The sequence below is a fragment of the Mobula birostris genome, chromosome 31, assembly GCF_030028105.1.
Source record: "Mobula birostris isolate sMobBir1 chromosome 31, sMobBir1.hap1, whole genome shotgun sequence".
In the NCBI taxonomy this organism is placed as follows: domain Eukaryota; kingdom Metazoa; phylum Chordata; class Chondrichthyes; order Myliobatiformes; family Myliobatidae; genus Mobula; species Mobula birostris.
Window position 1 is genome coordinate 29,339,678 of NC_092400.1, and position 21,691 is coordinate 29,361,368.

At 43.2% G+C, this 21,691-nt stretch overlaps 1 protein-coding gene across 1 annotated transcript in view; it reads right to left on the minus strand.

The window, feature by feature from the left end:
- Positions 1-21,691, minus strand: part of grk3 (G protein-coupled receptor kinase 3) — a 280,800-nt gene that overhangs the window by 62,473 nt on the left and 196,636 nt on the right. The window contains exons 11-12 of the mRNA XM_072247961.1: positions 9,113-9,191; positions 1,200-1,330 (exon numbers count right to left, since the gene is read on the minus strand). Of these exons, the coding sequence (XP_072104062.1) occupies positions 1,200-1,330; positions 9,113-9,191 (210 nt within the window). The remainder of the gene's footprint in view (positions 1-1,199; positions 1,331-9,112; positions 9,192-21,691) is intronic.

A 21,691-nucleotide genomic window follows, 5' to 3' on the forward strand; every position in this document is an offset into this window, starting at 1 on the left:
GCGTACAATAATGTTTAAAAGACATACAGTAGTGACATGAATAGGAAAGTTTTAAAGGGATATTGGCCAAATGTAGGAACACAAGACTGGCTCAGGAAGGCAACTTGGTTGGCAAGGACAAGTTAGGCCAAAGGAACCGTTTCTATATTGTACGACTCTATGATCTTAATAAAATCCCGGTAATGCTTTGAACCCATGGCGCTAACCAGCTTGTTTTAACTTTTCCAGGTTTGAACTCTAGTTGAATCCATTGCGTTCAGAACCAGTTAGAGTTAAATTCCATCACTTCTGTACTTGTAGCTTACCTTTGTTCCTTTCTTTTCTTACTCCCTCGTCCTTTTGCTTATGGACCTCTAATTTATTTTCAGCTTCTGTAAGTACACTCCTCTCATTATTTTTCGGCACCACCACATTAATCTTTTTTTTCCCTAACACCATCACGTCATACACACTTTACAGGTCACTTAGAAATACTTGAAAGCAGGTTCCTGTACCCTCATGGTCACTAGGTCTAAGTAATAGCTACGTTTACCTCAACAATGTTCTGAAGGGTATCACCACCATTAAGTTGGCAGTATATTATCATCACTTCCTTCAAAGCAGTTCAAGATGGGCATAAAATGTTGCCCTTACCATTGAAGCTATATCATAGAATTAATTTTAAAAATACACACCAGTTATTTGCTTTCTGCAATTGAGATATTAGTTGACCATTGTACGTTCCATACATTCCCATTCGCAAAGGTAGCCTAGCGGTTAGTAGAATGCTATTATAGCTCAGGGCGTCGGAGTTCGGAGTTCGGAGTTCAATGCCGGTGCTCTCTGTAAGGAGTCTCTGTACATCCTCTCTGTGCAATGCGTGGGTTTTCCCCGGGTGCTCTGGTTTCCTCCCACAGTCCAAAGACGTACTGGGTAGGTTAACTGGTCATTGTAAATTGTCCCATGATTAGGTTAGGGTTAAATTGGGGTTGTCAGGGGTAGCCAAGCTCGAAGGGCCAGAAGGGCCTATTCTGCACTGTATCAAAATAAAATAAAATGAAAATTTAAACTGAAGTTTACTTGCTCATCTTTCCTGTATCTACCTCTGATAAGAAGATTATCTTTTCAAGCAAAAATCTACAGGTGAATTGACCTGTATTATCTTCTTATATTAAACATAAATTAAAATTATGTTTCTGTTTGCATCAATCTCATCTTACCTTCAAGTCTCTGTACACTACAAATCGATTGTGCATGTGTTCAAGGCCCAGCATAATCTCAGCAGCATAGAACCTCATCTCCTTCTCCGAGAACACTCCATGCTGTGAAAGATGGTAATGCAAATCTCCACCTACAAGCCAAAAAAGCAGAGAGCTACATGTCTCTGAATCTATTAGCATGCCAAATATATCATACCTACATCAAAGATCTAGTAATCTCAACAGTTTGCAGCATAATCACTGTCTTCAACCCTACCTCAATAAATAAGTAACCTCATTAAGCTGAACTTTGTGCAGAAATATTTGTATTAGTTTAGTTATTTATTACTTAGTGATTTGATTGACATGAAATAAATTCATTTTTTAAATGCCCAGTGCAGTGATTATTGATTTGGAGACAATGGATGAACAAGCAGTAAATCTGTTTTAAGGTGTTAATTAAGAAAGGGATGTTGGGTAATTCAGTACAGAACTGTTCTCAAACAATACCACTGGATTTTTAACGTCCACCTGAATCTCCATCAAAAGCACTCAGTTCCTTTATTCCATGACTTACTTAAAGGGCCGATGTTTGGGAATGCAACGTTCAGGAGAACTATTTCTCATATCTAAGTGTACATTGTTATCTATGATGATCTAGTCTGGTGAGTATTTTACTGAATGAGCAAAGCACATTTGGGATGTTTATTTTATTTGTATGGAATATGCTCACTTTATAAGACCATAAGACATAGGACCAGGATTAAACCATTCAGCCCATTGAGTCTGCTCAGTCATTCTATCAAGGCTGATTTATTATCCCCCTCAATCTCATTCTCCTGCCTTTGCCCTGTAACCTTTGAGGTCCTAACTACTCAAGAACCTATCAAACTCCACTTTAAATATACTCAATAACTTCCAGAGCCATCTGTGGCAATGAATTCCACAGCTACTCTTCCCTCTGACTAAAGAAATTCCTCCTCATCGTGTTCTAAATATACATCCCTCTATTCCAGGGGTTCCCAATGTTTTTTATGCCATGGATCTCTACAATTAACCAATGGGTCCGTGGACCCCATGTTGGGAACCCTTGCTGTATTTTGTGCCTTCTGGTCCAAGACAATCTTTATGAATACTGAATGACATACAAAGGTTATGGAAATCAAAACAATATACAAAACTTAGCTGGTGATATCCACAAATCTGAATCTGAATTTGATGAAGCAACACACATCAAAGTTGCTGGTGAACGCAGCAGGCCAAGCAGCATCTCTAGGAAGAGGTACAGTTGATGTTTCAGGCCAAGACCCTTCGTCAGGACTAACTGAAGGAAGAGTTAGTAAGAGATTTGAAAGTGGGAGGGGGAGGGGGAGATCCAAAATGATAGGAGAAGACAGGAGGGGGAGGGATGGAGCCAAGAGCTGGACAGGTGACTGGCAAAGGGGATATGAGAGGATCATGGGACAGGAGGCCCAGGGAGAAGGAAAGGGGGGGGGGGGACCCAGAGGATGAACAAGGGATATAGTCAGAGGGAGAAAAAGGAAAGAGAGAGAAAGAATGTGTGTATATAAATAAATAACGGATGGGGTACGAGGGGGATGTGGGGCATTAGTGGAAGTTAGAGAAGTCAATGTTCATGCCATCAGGTTGGAGGCTACCCAGACGGAATACAAGGTGCTGTTCCGCCAACCTGAGTGTGACTTCATCTTTACAGTAGAGGAGGCCGTGGATGGACATGTCAGAATGGGAATGGGATGTGGAATTAAAATGTGTGGCCACTGGGAGATCCTGCTTTCTCTGGCGGACAGAGCGTAGGTGTTCAGCAAAGCGGTCTCCCAGTCTGCGTCGGGTCTCGCCAATATATAGAAGGCCTCATCGGGAGCACCGGACGCAGTATATCACCCCAGCCGACTCACAGGTAAAGTGTCGCCTCACCTGGAAGGACTGTCTGGGGCCCTGAATGGTGGTAAGGGAGCAAGTGTAAGGGCATGTGTAGCATTTGTTCCGCTTACAAGGATAAGTGCCAGGAGAGAGATCCGTGGGGTGGGATGGGGGGGACGAATGGACAAGGGAGTCGCGTAGGGAGCGATCCCTGCGGAAAGCGGGGGGGAGAGAGAAAGATGTGCTTAGTGGTGGGATCCCGTTGGAGGTGGCGGAAGTTACGGAGAATAATATGTTGGACCCGGAGCTGGTGGGGTGGTAGGTGAGGACCAGGGCAACCCTATTCCTAGTGGGGTGGCGGGAGGATAGAGTGAGAACAGATGTGCGTGAAATGGGGGAGATGTGTTTGAGAGCAGAGTTGATGATGGAGGAAGGGAAGCCCCGTTCTTTAAAAAAGGAAGACATCTCCCTCGTCCTGGAATGAAAAGCCTCATCCTGAGAGCAGATGCGGCGAAGACGGAGGAATTGCGAGAAGGGGATGGCATTTTTGCAAGAGAGAGGGTGAGAAGAGGAATAGTCCATCCCCCTCCTGTCTTCTCCTATCATTTTGGATCTCCCCCTCCCCCTCCCACTTTCAAATCTCTTACTAACTCTTCCTTCAGTTAGTCCTGACGAAGGGTCTCGGCCTGAAACGTCGACTGTACCTCTTCCTGGAGATGCTGCCTGGCCTGCTGCGTTCACCAGCAACTTTGATGTGTGTTGCTTGAATTTCCAGCATCTTCAGAATTCCTGTTGTCTGAATTTGATGGGCCATTTTAAGTTTGAGAGGATTATTCTAATTTTAACCAGGACTACGTTTACTGTGGACAAAAACATTTTATTTTTACTTTGCAGCTGCAGTATTTGTGCCAAATAAAAAGACAATCAAGAGAAGGATATTGATTAGTGTGGAAAAGAAAAGGGACCTCAGAGTGCATGCATACAGATCCTTAAAGAGAGCAATCTGGTGGCTAACAGGTGTGTGGGATGCTTTCCAATAGCCAAAGTACAGAATATAAGATCTGTGAGGTTATGTCAGGAATGCATTTCAGGCACCATTCAATTTTGCTCACCACATTACAAGAAAGATATGACCATCCTGGAGAAGATGCAGAGAAGATCTAAGAGGTTGTTGCCAGAACAGGAAAATTCTAGTTATAAGGGAGGGGGGAACGTCGACTCAGACCATGAGAGGTCTGCGTCGGGCGTTTTCATGCCTTACAAGGCGCGGATTGGAAGTCTGTGTGGGGCGCCACTCCTCTCACAGACACTAGAGCAATGTGTGGTTAAGTGCCTTGCTCAAGGACACAAACACGCTGCCACAGCTGAGGCTTGAACGAGCGACCTTCAGACCACTAGACAAACGCCTTAACTACTTGGCCACGTGCCCAAAACAAGTTATAAGGAAAGAGTGGATAAACTCTGGAATAGAGGAGAGTGAGGTGAGACTAAGCTGAAAAAATTATAAGGGGTGTGATCTAATAGATAGAAAGGACATTGCTATTAGCAGCTGTATCAAACATTAGGGCATAGAGTTAAAGTAGAAGAACTGGGGAGAGATGAGGTAAGACCACCATATACAGCGGCCATCGTCGGAGTGGACTGATTCAGAGTGGGGCGGCTTTGGCTCAAACAGGCTTCGGCGAGAACAGGCAGAGGCCAGGGTAGGTTCCGGTAAGTTTTTTGTTCAGGTTGTCTAGCGTAGAGAGAATGCCAGGCAGGATGTTGGAATGCTCCTCTTGCAGGATGTGGGAAGTCAGGGGGCCCTCCGGTGTCCCTGACAACGACACCTGCAAGAAGTGCACTCAGCTGCAGCTCCTGACAACACCACGTTAGGGAACTGGAGCAGGAGCTGGATGACCTGCACATCATTCGGGAGAATGAGGAGATTATAGATCGTAGCTACAGGGAGGTAGTTACGCCAAAGGAGCAGAGGACAGGAAATTGGGTCACTGTCAGGCGGGGGAAGAGGAAAGGGCAGGCAGAGCAGGGTTCCCCTGTGGCCATTCCCCTCAACAACAAGTATACCGCTTTGGATACTGTTGGGGGGGATGACTTACCTGGGACTAGCTGCAGTAGCCGGATCTCTGGCACTGAGTCTGGCTCTGCAGTGCAGAAGGGAGGGGGGAAAAGAGGAGAGCGGTAGTGATAGGGGACTCGATAGTTAGAGGTGCAGATAGAAGGTTCTGTGGTCGTGACAGAGAATCCAGGATGGTTTGTTGCCTCCCAGGTGCCAGGGTCAAGGATGTCTCTGATCGATTGCATGACATTCTGAAGTGGGAGGGTGACCAGCCAGATGTCGTGGTGCACATCGGTACCAATGACATAGCAAGGAAGAGTGAAGAGGTCCTGGACAGTGAGTATGGAGAGCTTGGTAGGAAGTTGAAAAGCAGGACCTCAAGGGTGGTAATCTCAGGATTGCTACCTGTGCTAGGTGCCAGTGAGGGTAGGAATAGGATGCTCTGGAGGAGGAACAAGTGGCTGAGGAACTGGTGTAGGGGGCAGGGTTTCAGATTTCAGGATCATTGGGACCTCTTCTGGGGCAGGTGGGACCTATACAAGAGAGACGGGTTACACTTGAACCACAGGGGGACCAATATCCTTTCAGTGAGGTTTGTTAGTGCTATTGGGGAGGCTTTAAACAAATTTGCAGGGGGATGGGAACCAGAGTGCCAGAGCTGACAGTGTGGCTGGGGTGAAAATAAATGATATTGGAAGTTTAAGCAAATCCGCTGATAGAAAGGTTGTGAGTGGTGGTAAAAATCTTCTGAGGTGTATATATATTTCAATGCTAGGAGTATTGCGGGGCAGGCGGATGAGTTGAGGGCGTGGATTGACACGTGGAATTATGAAGTTGTAGCAATTAGTGAAACTTGGCTACAGGAGGGGCAGGATTGGCAGCTTAACATTCCAGGGTTCCGATGTTTCAGATGTGATCGAGGCAGAGGAATGAAAGGTGGGGGAGTAGCATTGTTTGTTAGGGAAAATATTACAGCAGTGCTCAGGCAGGACAGATTAGAGGGCTTGTCTACTGAGTCCTTATGGGTGGAGCTGAGAAACAGGAAAGGTATGGCCACATTAGTGGGATTGTATTACAGACCACCCAATAGTCAACGAGACTTGGAAGAGCAAATCTGCAGGGAGGTAGCAAGCAACTGCAGGAAACATAAAGTTGTGGTGGTAGGGGATTTTAATATTCCATACATTGATTGGGACTCCCATACTGTTAGGGGTCTAGATGGTTTAGAGTTTATAAAATGTGTTCAGGAAAGTTTTCTAAATCAGTATATAGAGGGACCGACCAGAGGGGATGCAATATTGGATCTCCTGTTAGGAAACGAATTAGGGCAAGTGACAGAAGTCTGTGTAGGGGAGCACTTTGGTTCCAGTGATCATAACACCATTAGTTTCAATTTGATCATGGACAAGGATAGATCTGGTCCTAGGGTTGAGGTTCTGAACTGGAAGAAGGCCAAATTTGAAGAAATGAGAAAGGATCTAAAAAGCGTGGATTGGGACAGGTCGTTCTCTGGCAAAGGTGTGATCGGTAGGTGGGAAGCCTTCAAAGGGGAAATTTTGAGAGTGCAGAGTTTGTATGTTCCTGTCAGGATTAAAGGCAAATTGAATAGGAATAAGGAACCTTGGTTCTCAACGGATATTGCAACTCTGATAAAGAAGAAGAGGGAGTTGTATGAAATGTATAGGAAACAGGGGGTAAATCAGGTGCTTGAGGAGTATAAGAAGTGCAAGAAAATACTTAAGAAAGAAATCAGGAGGGCAACAAGAAGACATGAGGTTGCCTTGGCAGTCAAAGTGAAGGATAATCCAAAGAGTTTTTACAAGTATATTAAGAGCAAAAGGATTGTAAGGGATAAAATTGGTCCTCTTGAAGATCAGAGTGGTCAGCTTTGTGCGGAACCAAAGGAAATGGGGGAGATCTTAAATAGGTTTTTTGCGTCTGTATTTACTAAGGAAGCTGGCATGAAATCTATGAAATTGAGGGAATCAAGTAGTGAGACCATGGAAACTGTACAGATTGAAAAGGAGGAGGTGCTTGCTGTTTTGAGGAAAATTAAAGTGGATAAATCCCCGGGACCTGACAGAGTGTTCCCTCGGACCTTGAAGGAGACTAGTGTTGAAATTGCGGGGGCCCTGGCAGAAATATTTAAAGTGTCGCTGTCTACGGGTGAAGTGCCGGAGGATTGGAGAGTGCCTCATGTTGTTCCGTTTAAAAAAGGATCGAAAAGTAATCCGGGAAATTATAGGCCAGTGAGTTTAATGTCAGTAGTAGGTAAGTTATTGGAGGGAGTACTAAGAGACAGAATCTACAAGCATTTGGATAGACAGGGGCTTATTAGGGAGAGTCAACATGGCTTTGTGCGTGGTAGGTCATGTTTGACCAATCTGTTGGAGTTTTTCGAGGAGGTAACCAGGAAAGTGGATGAAGGGAAGGCAGTGGATATTGTCTACATGGACTTCAGTAAGGCCTTTGACAAGGTCCCGCATGGGAGGTTAGTTAGGAAAATTCAGTTGCTAGGTATACATGGAGAGGTGGTAAATCCGATTAGACATTGGCTCGATGGAAGAAGCCAGAGAGTGGTGGTAGAGAATTGCTTCTCTGAGTGGAGGCCTGTGACTAGTGGTGTGCCACAGAGATCAGTGCTGGGTCCATTGTTATTTGTCATCTATATCAATGATCTGGATGATAATGTGGTAAATTGGATCAGCAAGTTTGCTGATGATACAAAGATTGGAGGTGTAGTAGACAGTGAGGAAGGTTTTCAGAGCCTGCAGAGGGACTTGAACCAGCTGGAAAAATGGGCTGAAAAATGGCAGATGGAGTTTAATACTGACAAGTGTGAGGTATTGCACGTTGGAAGGACAAACCAACGTAGAACATACAGGGTTAATGGTAAGGCACTGAGGAGTGCAGTGGAACAGAGGGATCTGGGAATACAGATACAAAATTCCCTGAAAGTGTCGTCACAGGTAGATAGGGTCGTAAAGAGAGCTTTTGGTACACTGGCCTTTATTAATTGAAGTATTGAGTATAAGAGCTGGAATGTTATGATGAGGTTGTATAAGGCATTGGTGAGGCCGAATCTGGAGTATTGTGTTCAGTTTTGGTCACCAAATTACAGGAAGGATATAAATAAGGTTGAAAGGGCGCAGAGAAGGTTTACAAGGATGTTGCCGGGACTTGAGAAACTCAGTTACAGAAAAAGGTTGAATAGGTTAGGATTTTATTCCCTGGAGCGTAGAAGAATGAGGGGAGATTTGATAGAGGTATATAAAATTATGATGGGTATAGATAGAGTGAATGCAAGCAGGCTTTTTCCACTGAGGCAAGGGGAGAAAAAAACTAGAGGACATGGGTTAAGAGTGAGGGGGGAAAAGTTTAAGGGGAACATTGGGGGGGCTTCTTCACACAGAGAGTGGTGGGAGTATGGAATGAGCTGCCAGACGAGGTGGTAAATGCGGGTTCTTTTTTAACATTTAAGAATAAATTGGACAGATACATGGATGGGAGGGATATGGTCCGTGTGCAGGTCAGTAGGACTAGGCAGAAAATGGTTCAGCACAGCCAGGAAGGATCAAAGGGCCTGTTTCTGTGCTGTAGTTTCTATGGTTCTATGATTTTCACTCAGACGTGAGAACTGTTAATCAGTCTGAAAGGATGGAGAGGTAGACATACTCATCAGACTTGGATATGTACTTTAAGAACTGTGACGCACAGGGCCACAAATCAAGTGTTGGAAAGGGGGGATTAATTAGATAACTCTTTCTCAACGAGCATGGATATTAGATGAAACAGCCTCCAGTGCTGTATTATTAACACACATTAATTTTTACTAAGCTATATAAATGAGGGATAAAAGAAAAAATTCAGAGATGGATTTATCATCTGTTTTAAACTTATCACTCTATCTCAACATACTCCCAGTTGAGCAGTTATAAGTCATACCAACTTGGGTGTCATCTAAGTATGCAAAGCTCAAAATGCTTTGTCTTACCATTCATCAGGTCAAGAATAAAGCACAGCTTGTCTGGTGTATGGAAAGCATAGGTCATACAGACGATAAAAGGACAATCCTGTGGAAAGAGAGACACAGAAAGATTATCAAAATGATTTTGTTATTGAATATTGCAACAATACTATTGGATGAAATAACTGAAAACATAGATCCTCTCGCTTTTTAAATCTAGAGTTATAGTACAGTGGATTCCAGTTAATTGGGACACATTGGGACCAGTAAATTTTGGCCCAATCATACAAAGTTTTATGGAAATAGTTAAACAGTTATAAAAAAGACAAACTACCATTTAGCTGAGCAACAAATTATTTACATGAAATACAGAACAAATTAGAACACCACCAATGCTACTACAGTACTATAAAACTGTGCAACAGTTCCTAATATTTACCAACGGAGGAATTCAGGTACACGCTGCCGAGTATGGGGTGTCCAGGGAGGGGTGGTACCTCTGGTGAAGGGGCTTGTTGTGTCTATTCTGGGGCAGTTCACTCATCTTTGGTCCCTACTTGGTACTCAGCTCTCACCCATGGCTTCAAGAAGCTATCTGTATGTGACAGCGACCACACCCTGGTACACCACTTCGACAGGTGGGCTAAACCAAGTGAAGGAAGCCAGCAGGTCTTATAATCCGCCTAGATAGAGACATGCCCGTACTAGCACGTGGAGTCAGCTCTGGCGGACTGGGTACACGAGATCAAATGGCCAAGAAGGTGATTCGGTTACGTTTTAAGAAGAGCAAAGGTATGATAAGACACAGAAGAAGCTATGGTTATCCACTGTAACCAAGGAAGACCCCAGTTTATGATGGCTACTCGTACCACTGGATCCGGACTTCCGAGGTTGACGGAGTGGAATTGACCCAGTGAAACGTCTTTTCCACTTTAAAAACTCTCCCACACAGGTTTCACTGTCATTGTTGGATATGATCAACAACCAACATGCTGCCGTTTTCATTTGATTGACTGTAAATGAGCAAAATTATCGCAGACACCTAGTGCTTTCATACAATATGTTGAAGACTGCATCCTCCCAATCTTCATTTTCATTATAACATGAGAAGGTCAGGGATTGTTACTGTTGATGTTTTTTCCCTGTGGGGGAGGGGGTTGGGGATGTTATTGCTGTTTTTTTTCTGTGAGTGCTTTTTTTCTGGGGGGGTCAGAGATTGTTATTGTTCTTTTCTGTGGGGGGGGGTGAGGGATTGTTATTGTCGCTGTTCATTTCTGCAGAGAAGGGATTCTAGGGTCTGTGAGTTTTGTTTCTTTTACCTTTTCATGTGTATTTTGTGGCTATCTTGAGAAGACAAATATCAGAGTTGTATTGTACATGCATACTTTGACAATAAAATGAACCTTGAACCTTAAATGACACTATTTAAAATCTGTTTGCTCTAAGCTTGGTGTAGTGTCTAACAGCCACACAAGTTCATGCAAGTGACACCAGTTACAAACTAGAGTGTAACTAGTGTCCTGCCGAAGGGTTTCGGCCCAAAACGTCAACTGCAGTTTTTTTCCATAAATGATGCCTGGGCTGCTGAGTTCCTCCACCACTTTATGTGTGTTGCTCAGATTTCCAGCATCTACAGATTCTCTCTTGTTTGCGATCTAGTTAGAAACTGTTCAGCGACCGTCTCCTGTCCCAATTAAGCATCATAGTGCCCCAAATAAACAAAAGGAATCCTGGCTATTTTCTTAATTAGTTTTTGCTCTTTAAGAGTTGTTCCAAATAAGCAGCTGCCCTGTTTAACTGTTGGATCAATGAACCGGAATCCACTGTACACCTAAATTCAAAGGGGATACGATGTCTTTATATGCAAAGATCTACCCAGAATTCCTAAAAAGAAAATTATTTAATATGATTATGCAATATTTTGTCTTTTGTCTACTTTATCATTTAAGAGGGGGAGCACACCCTTCAGATAATCAGGATTTCACTGCCTTTCTATATGTTTTCATGCTGCAGCCACTCTCAGCTGCTGCAATAAACATTTTACAGATGTGAAAACCTGCTACTGAGACACAATGTCTTGCATTCAAGCATGGATTTGAATGTATTATATTGGCTCTAATGTTCGTTTATTGAGCTGAGATAAGCTAATCTATCAGGTAGCATATCTTTTAGAAGGATCAATGACTCATTTACCACTCTCAATAATTAATATAAACTTTATTTGAAGGATAACAGATTCTCCATCTTTCTATTACACCATTTCTCCTTTAACCAACACTATTAAAAATTGATCACCTAGCTTTTCATTTATTGCTGTTTGCAGCATTTTGTTATGCATTAACATGGCCTTGGTCATGGCCTCTTCTACTGCCACGATGACCCACTCTCAGATTGGAGGAGCAACATCTCATGTTCTGTCTACGTAGGCTCCAACCTGATGGCATGAACATCAATTTCTCCAGCTTTTGGGAATTGATCCCGTCCTCTTCCCTCTTCTTCGATTTCCCACTCTGGCCTCTGTCTTACCTCTTCTCTTCTCCTCACCTGCCTATCACCTCCCCTGGTGCCCTTTCTCCTTCCTTTTACCCATAGTCCATTCTCCCCTCCTATCAGATTTCTTCCTCTCCAGTCCTTTACCATTTCCACCCATCACATCCTAACTTTTTGCTTCATTCCACCCCGTCCCCCGCCGCCCACCCACCTGGCTAGAAGTGTATATCCCTTCTAGCTTGTATGCCTTCTCCTCCCCCATCTTTTGATACTGGCTTTTTCCCCCTTCCTTTCCAGTCCTGATTAAAGATCTTGGCCTGAAATGTCAACTGTTTATTCACTTCAGTACATGCTGCCTGACCTGCTGAGTTCCTCCTGCATTTTATATGTGTTACCTTGATTTACATCATGTGCAGAATCTCGATTGTGTTATGCATTAAACTGCCTGTATTGCTTACCTAAGTGACAATGACTTCAATTCAGTACGTAACTATCTCTTAAATGCTTTGGCATATCTTCTGAATGAGTGAAGACATTGAATATATCAGCTATGCACAGAGATACAAAGAGCAGAATTTGGGATACAACTTGATGAGTCAACTGTGCAAGACAATGAGGCATTGCTAATGGCTATGTAGAAATAACAGTCTCCAAATTCAGTGCTTTCTAGGGTTCTTGAAATAAAATTTTGCATGGAGAGGTGTTGCAAGTGCTTAAGTACTTGCAACTTGAAAAATCCTCATAAAGCAGCCATCCCAAAATGGTTGGATTAGAAGTCAGGTCCCTTGGGGGTATACTTGCCTGGAAGAAAAAACCGGAAAATTACAGAGCAGAAGATGCTGCTGGAAGAGGGGTTTTAAGGATAAGAGGGGTCTCAGCAAACGACTACATTCATTCAAGAAATCGGAATCAGGTTTAGTATCACTGCCATATGCTCAAAATTTGTTGTTTTGAAGCACCAGTACATTGCAATACATAATAAAATGTTTGAGGATCCACATTATTAATGGAAATACTCATTACAACAACCAGACAATAGTGTCTGAACTGTACTGCCTGTGCTAGACATCCATGACAGTCACTAGCTTTTAAGTTTTTGAAGTCAGAGACCAATAGACTTGCTGAAATTAAGGAAACTAAGGGAAATGGGGCTCATGTAGGAAAGCAGATGAGGTAAAAGGTCAGCCATGAGTAGGCTTTCAAACAGAGTACTGAATTCTTCGCATTCTCCCTTGGAAAAGAGCAGCAGGAAAGGTGAACAAATAGCTCTATAAGTTTCAGGTTGGTGATGACTACATTTATGTTGCAAAGTCTAAGGCATCTCTATTTCAGTAAGGATGTTATGAATGAACACTGCCACCTTCTCCAACAGCAAATGCAACATCAGAACAGAGAACGAACCACTTTCCCAGAGGCACTGGGTTCCTTCAAGGCTGAATTGGGCAACTTGTGGTCTAAAGTTCACTGTTGCATGAGAGAAGTCACTGATACTATGGAAAGATAATTCAGTTATATTTTACTTTCACTAAGCAAAATGCAGCAGGTGGAGCAAATGTGTGGCTCCATGAGACTACAGGGATTACAATAGTGCAGGATATGCCTCACTGCCAATGTGTCACTTTTCAAGTATTCAATGTCAATCCTGAGGATCAGGACACCCAAAACGGATTTGCTGGGCATCTGCACATAGGGAATCTCATCTTTCAATCATGACACCTTCATTCAGCAGTTTGCTGCACAATTTATTCATTAACCACTACAGTAAAAATAAATGGCAGCTTCTGGGAAGGCAAGAGCTCTACTGTAATGTTTTAGTAATGTGATCACTCAAGTCGAGTAAGATGATCTCCTAAGGGGTTGTCTATTGGTGGCTGTAGAGGCCAATCGGGGATCCACATATCCTGGTGCAGCACGGGCAAGAATACATGGCGGTTGTGGTTAGTGTCTGGGTCTTTTGGTTGTTCATTCTCTCCTTTTGCAGCTGCTGCCTGCTCTCTGCAGCCCAGAAGAGATCATACTCAAGTGTATATCCCAACTACACAACCACATGGCCACACAGAACATAATAGAATAGATTTATGGCATGTTAACACTTAAAGAGTAACTCTGCTGTCCAGAGGAATCCCATGATATAGGAGTAGATGTTAAGATTTTTGTAGTATGTTATATGTTGTATATTGTAACCATTAAACAGCACAGAGTGCCAAATTGTCTGGAAACGTCAACTAACTATCCCTATTAGGTTCTGTCTTCTGTGCTTCCTGCTCTCTGAGGCCATTTCTCAGGGACAAGATGACTTGCCTTTACTCTAATTCCATGTGTTATGAGATGACTGTAAGGTCCTGTGCAGGGTGAACAGATTCTGTACAGGTCAGGGGTCAGATGGGAGGGTTATTTTGAATGTCATGTTGTTCGTGCTTGCCCTCCATATTTTCAACATGTTCAATGCCTAGGATGGAGGTGAATATTCGTAGCCCAGGTTGAGGCATTTGATGATGCAGTGTTCGCAGGGCTTGGCAATTAGCTGGCAGACGTTTCATTTCCAGTCAAGGTGATATCCTCTGTGTGCACTGAGGATGTCACCTCAAATGATGATGACTCATCTACAAGCTAACTGCTAAGCTCGGCAAACACTGCAACATCAAGTGCTTTACGTCTTCCCAATGCTCATTCTTCATTTTGATTGTTCACATAGCAGAGACTCTTACGTGTGTAGCACTGTGGAAAAAAGACTGCTAAACTTAACGGGGCAAGTTTTTTTTCCCCACAAAGATTAGAACAGGGTGCCAGGGATAGTAATGGATGCAGATACAAAAGGGATATTCAAGAGACTTTTAGATAGACACAATATGCAAGGCATGGAAAGATATGAATCATGTGCAGGCAAGAGATCTGGTTTAATTTGGCAGTGTTCTGTGCACACATTATGGGCTGGAGGGCCTGTTTCTGTGCTGACGGTATATGACCTGGAAGATATATTACGACCTTAACCACTCATTTAAGATCCCTGTACTTTTTGGGGCTTATCTTATTGACCACCACCGTTACCATACCTTCAGTAAACTTCGTCTGGTGAATTTCCTAACCTCTCATAGATAGTCTACATTATCCCTCATTTCCTTCTCCTGAACCAGGACTTCTAATACTGCCCACTCTACCTAGTGTATTGTCTATCTGTATGAGTTTCAGCTCAGTTTCCAATGCAGAATGACTCCCAAGGTCCTGGTCATATATTTTAAGTTCGAAGCACATGCTGGCTTTAAGCAGTGGGGTCTACCAGAAAGCTGGCTGGCCATGAAGCACTACTGAGGCATGATAACCATGAACTGTATATAACAATCATGTACATGATCAGGGAACAGGAGTTTGGGATTTGGCCTGCATCATAAGCAATGTGTGCTCTAATCATACACTGTGACCTCTCATACCTATTTTCCAAAACGTTGAATTTAGCTCCCTAAGTTTTCTGTAAATGAGAAAGCACAAAGTTGCAACAGACAATTCTTTATAGTTTTGCTAGCATGAGTTATCAAAACAACATTAGCACAGTTTCTGACAAGTTTGTAGGCCTTCAACTAGTTTGAGAATCAAATACAGACTGGACCAAGGCTGAAGAATGGCACTTACAGCAGGTGGTGCTGTTATGCCTTGCAAATCAATATGACCATGTCTATGTAAATATATTGCACAATGGATTTCTGTTCTTCCTCTCACTATATGTACATTTTGCCTGACGTTACTGTTTTAACTTCGCAACTATGTGCAGAAGTACCATATACTTAACGTCAACTGGTAAAAGCACAAACAATGGTATAATGATTTAGTACAATAAAAATGACTGCAAAGTACATAAACACGGAAGGAATGACGATGAGAGACTGGAGAGGAACAGATTTAAAACCAAACAGATAGCCCTCAGAATGTTTACATTTGCCTTTGGGTAATGACAGTAATGTCTATCTACATCCTATACTGTTGAGATTATCTACATTACTTATCTCAGGTTGCAGGTTAGCTTTGCACTTACAAAACATGCCTCCAAGAAAATAGACCACCACAGCATGTTCTACCCAGCAAGAGCATCCCGGCATGATTACACACCACTAATATATTTCAGAGCCTACAACCCAGGCCATAAAGCTCCCTGACAACATGAATTATGTGGAGGATGCAGAGAGTGTGCTTCACTCTCTATGCACGCTTTGAAAGGGAGAATAAAACTACACCTATGTCTATCTCTACAGCATCTGGTGACCCAGTGATCTCTGACTTAGAGGCCAATGTTAGGACATCCTTCACATAGATGAACCCTTGCAAGGTGTCAGGCCCTAATGGTATACCTGGCAGGGTACTGAAGACCTATGCTGATGACGTGGATGGAGTGTTCAATGACATCTTCAGTCCCTTACCACTGCTGTCTGAGGTTCTTCCTGCTTCAAAGGGGCATCAATCGAAGGTGAGTTGCCTCAATAATTCACATCTACTGTGATTAAGTGCTCTGATGAAGTTGGTCATGGCTACAATTAACTCCTGCCTGAACAAAGAACTGGATCTGCTTCAATTTGCCTACCACCATAACAGGCCTACTGTGGATGCAATCTCAATGGCTCTCCACTTGGCTTTTGGGCACCTGGGAACAGCAATACACATGTCAGGCTTCCGCCATCTTCAACCGGATCCTACCACCAAACACATCTTTGCCTCCTCCACACTCTCCACTTTCCACAGGGATCACTCTCACCATGATTCCCGTGTTCATTTGTCCCTCCTCACTAATCTCTCTCCTGGCAATTATCCCTGCAAGTGGGAGCAGTGCTACACCTGCCCATTCACCTCCTCCCTCACCTCTATTCAGGGACCTAAACAGTCCTTCCAGGTGAGGCAACACCTCATCTGCAAAATGTGTTGAGATTATCTAATGTACCCGGTGCTCCCAATGTAACATCCTAAGCAATGATGAGACCTGACAATAGATTGGGAGACCGCTTTGTTGAGCACCTTTGCTCCAATTGCAAAAAGCAGGATTTCCCAGTGGCCAACCATTTTAATTCCAATCCCCATTCCCATATGTCAGTCTATGGCTTCCTCTGCTACTTCAATGAGGCTACCCTCATGACGGAGGAGCAACACCTCATAATCCGTCAATTTCAACTTCTCCAACCTTTTCCCCCTCTCTCTTCTTCAATTCCCCAATTTTGGTCCCCCTCTTACTTCTCTTCTCTTTCCCATCACCACCCTCCTTCCCCTTCTCCCATGGTCCATTCTCCTCTCCTATCGGATTCTTTCATCTCTACCCCTTTACGTTTTCCACCTATCACCTCCCAACTTCTTACTTCAACCCCGCTCTCCCACCCATCTGACTTCACCTATCACCTTCTAACTTGTACTCCTTTCCCTCCCCCACCTTCTCAGTCAGGCCTCTTCACCCTTGCTTCCCTGGAGAAGGGTCTCGGCCCAAAACATTGACTGTTTATTAATTTCCATAGATGCTGCCTGACATGCTGCATCCCTCCAGCACTTTATTTATGTTACATATATGTGGCTGCTGATTATCAATTAAAGCTTGACCTTCAACAACATCATCCCCTCAATACTAATCAAAAAGCATCAAAACCTGCGCCTCCCCATCTTCCATTATAACTGTAATGGACTTTCCCACCAGGACACCACAGTCCGTGTGGATTAGTAATAGTATCTCCTCCTCGCAGACAATCAACACTGGTGCACATCAAGAATGTATACCTAGCCCACTGTTTTACTCTCTCTACATTTCACAGCTCAAATGCCACCTATAAATTCTCCAAAGAACCACTGTTGTTGGTAGAATCTTAGATGGCGACGAAGAGGTGTACAGGAGTGAGAAAGATCAGCTGGCTGAATGGCATCACAGCAACTGCTTTGCACTCAATGATAGCAAGACCAAGGAATTGACTGTGGGCTTCAGGTAGGGGAAGTCAGTCGAAGACACACCAGTCATCATTAAAAGGTCAGCAGAAGAGCAAGTAGCTTTAAGTTCACGGGCATCAACATCTCAGAGGATCTATCCTGGATGCAATCACAAAAAAGGCACACCAGAGGCCACACTGCATTAGGAGATTGAGGGGTTTTGGCATGTCATCAAAGACTAAGAAATTTAAAGAGATATATAGGGGAGAGCATTCTGACTGGTTGCCTCACAGCCTGGCATACAGTCTCCAACATGTAGGATTGAAAGAGACTGCACAGGGTTGTAGATTCAGCCATCTCCATTAGAGGCACAACCATCACCACCATCCAGGACCTTTTCACAAGGCAGACCCTCAATAAAGTGGCATCCATCATTAAGGACCCTCACCATTTGGGACATGCCCTCTTGGGACATGTTGGAGGGTATTGTAGCCTGAAGACCAGACTCAACCTTTTAGGGACAGCTTCTTCCCCTCCAACATCAGATTTCTGAATGGCCCATAAACCTATGAGCTATTCATTTTTTTTGTATAACTTACAGCACTTTTTATGTATTGCCCTGTACTACTGCCACAAAACAACAAATTTTTATGATATATATCAGTGATAATAAACCTGATTCTTCGTCTTATCTGTTTTCAGGGGTTATAAATGGATTAAGTGAATGGATACTGATATGGAAGGTGGAATGTAATGTGGAAAATTTTTAGCTCATTCATTTGGTAGAGTAAATAGAATTTGTAGCATGTTTTAATTGGTGAGAGATTGAACGATGCTGGTATACAGAAGGACCTGGATAACCTTGTACACGAATCATTACAAGTTAATTTGGAATAACAGCAAGCAATCAGGAAACTAAATGGTTTGTTGGCTTTTATTGCTTTGGTTTATATAGAATCCATTAGAGACTCCATTTGAAATACTGTGTGTGCAAGTCTGGTCTCCTTACTGAAGATAAGAGTATAATTATGACAAAGAAAGCCTAGCAAAGTTTTGCAGGAATAATTTTTGTGATGGTAGGCTTGTCATATACACAGATACGAAGCAGTCCAGGCCTAAACTCGTTAGAGATTGGAATAATGAGGAGATCGTGTTGGAACATACAAAATTCTTACAAAGGTTGATACAGTTGATGTAGGAATGACGTTTCTCCTTGCTGGGTTGTCTAGGACCAGGGACCAAAGTCTCAAAGTAAGAGCTCAGTCATTTAGGACAGAAATGCCCTCACCTAAAAAACAGCAAATCTTCAGTATTTCCCATCCATAGGATCTCTGGAGGCTCAATCATATATTCAAGGCAAAGATTCATGTTTTTTTAGGTATTAGGTGAATCAAAGAACATGAGCTGAGTGCACAATAGTGGCATCAAGGTAAAACATCAGTCACAATCTTATTGAAGAGCAGAATAAGTACAAGGAGTCAAATAGTTTATTACTTGTGTTTCTTATTTACAATAAACATCAGAGGAAGCACAAAAAGAGAAATATGAACATTTGCACATGCAGGAACAGAAGCAATCTGCCACTAGCAATGATACTGAGCTAATTGAGCAGAAATTCAACTGAGTAGCAAACTTTTTCCATTATAAACAAATCACCCTAGTAGGGCTTAATATAAAAAGCAATCAAAGCTATTGAGAACTACTACTACTACGTCGACTCAGGCCTAGGGGGCTGGCATCGGGCACGATGACGGACTCTCCACTTCTCCCTCCCCCTCTATTGAGGAACTCAAACAAATCCCCAGACACTTAGTTTTTAACGACACCATCCAGAATAAAAAGCAAGTATCGTTGGCCAAGAAGAAAAGTCCATCTCCAGGACAGTGTGTGGATTAGTCGATTTACTCAATATTTAGAGGAAAATTCAACTGAAGTATCAGTACATTATTTCAGCATAGAGCCTAGGATAAGGATTAACAATAATGCTGTCTTTCAAGTAAGAGGTGCTGCCATTCCATGCAGGTGCAGACAATGCTGAGGTTAATCAAAAAGATTAACTGTTGCTCAGGGCACTATTTTTTCATTCAGCTAAAATCAAAAATTTCATAAAAATTAACAGACACTTAGCTATTTCCTGTTTATGGAACTGTGACGATTTCTAGTTGGCTTTGATGCTTTTCCCTGAAACAAAAGTGGCTGTTAGAAATGCAAAGTTCTCTTCTGCCATAAACAGCTCCACTGGAATAATGACATGAATTATCAACCATGTTTGCTTTATATCGACCCATTCATGATACCATAGCTGAAAAAAAAACTGATAAAGAAAGGCACACCGGATCCCGGGCTTCATAAATAGAGTCAAGGAGTAATCATTATAAAGCATCTTTAATGCACACTCAATTCTGATCAGCACACTTTAGGAAGATTGTATGTTAGAAGAGAGAACTTAATAGAATAATTTCATGGATGAGGGATTTATGTCACAGGCAATGCTGGAGAAGCTGGGCATCTCCTTTGAAAAAAAATACAGTGACAAAGGCTTTTGAGATAATGAGGGGTGTTGCTTGAGAAACCTATCAGTGGAAGGGTCAAGAATGAAAATTTGTAGCTTTGAAGTGAATGGTGATTGAAAATAATGTGCAATCACTTATTTCAAACAATAATACCCCTTTCTAGATTCTCTATTGTTAAGATCTCTAAGGAACGTGTACGTTTCAAACAAGTCTCCCCTCACTCCTTTAAACACCAATAGATACAAACCAAGCCTACCCAGCTTTTCATCATGAGACATCTACCCACTTCAGGTATTGATCTACTAAACCCAGTAAGTTCCTTGTCTTAAATAAGAAACCATTACTGTACAAGGGATGATGACACCGCCGCCACTCCGGCTCCAACCAACAGTGAAATTTCTTGTCCTGTTCATATTTTGTATGACCAAAAAAGACACCGCTGAACATTAAGAACACTAAAATCTGCAAGTCTACCTCACTAGTGAGCAGAATAATGAAGATACGGTGCAGTTACGGAACATAGGGAGCAGCATCTCACTCCGCACCACAGTCTACCACAGCTACTTGGGTAAGCAGCCGTCAGAAGGGGTGCGCTCAGATGCAGAAGCTTGGTACGTGTGCTGGTATTAAAACGAGACCTAATGTGGATCCCTGCAGGCCCAAGCTTCCCATTGATTCTACTTGCCAAAAACGGATCACTGGAAAATAAACTGGATTACTTGCGTTTGCGTCTGAACCAATGGGAGATGAGGGACTGTTACAAACTCATCCTGTCAGAAATGCGGCTTCCAGCCAACCATTCCAGACTCTGCCATCCAGCTAGAAGGCCTAATTTCCTTTTAGGCGGACACAAATGTTGCGGCCTCCAGCAAGACCCATGGAGGAGGTCTGTATAAGAACTGGTGCCTGAGTGCCTCGGCAATATCAGCCCACCGTTCACCGCAGATAAGAGTTAGTAATGGTGAAGTGGCAGGATTTTCTATTTACCGAGGGAGTTCACTACCATTGTGATTGTTGCTGTTTACATTCCCCCTGTGCTCGTGCTGGGAAGCACTGCAGGAACTCTACGGTGCAATCTGCAACCACAAAGCCATTTACCCCAATGGTGCCTTCATTGTTGCTGGTAACTTCAATCATGCCAACTTGAAAAACTGAAGTCCTGCCAAAGTTCTACCAGTATGTCAGATCAAGTTCCCAACCAGAGGAAAAACCTAGTTTATGTCAACGCTCATGGAGCCTACAAGGCTATCCCCCGCCCTCGCCTCAGAAGCTTAGACCACATATCCATTTTGCTAATCCCAGCACACAGCCACTGGTTAAAAGAATTAAACCAGTTCACGGGGAGATCAGGATCTGGCCAGAAGATGCCACTTCAGTGCTGCAGGACTGCATTGAAAGCACGCACTGGGACATATTCAGGGGGGGCGGCTACCTACCATCATCACATCACATGATGAATATGCAGGATTGGTGACTGGCTACATATGAAAGTGCATTGAGGGCATTACTGTGATTAAACAGTACACGGCCAAGGTAAAACAGAAACCATGGCTGACTGCAGATGATCGTGCACTGCTTAGGGATTGGGACACTGCCTTCATATTGGGGGACAGGACAGCTCTAAAGTCAGCAAGAGCCATGCTCTCCCGCGCCATCAGGAGGGCAAAGTGGGAGTGTGCACAGAAAATCCACGGATACCAGGGACACGCGGTTCACC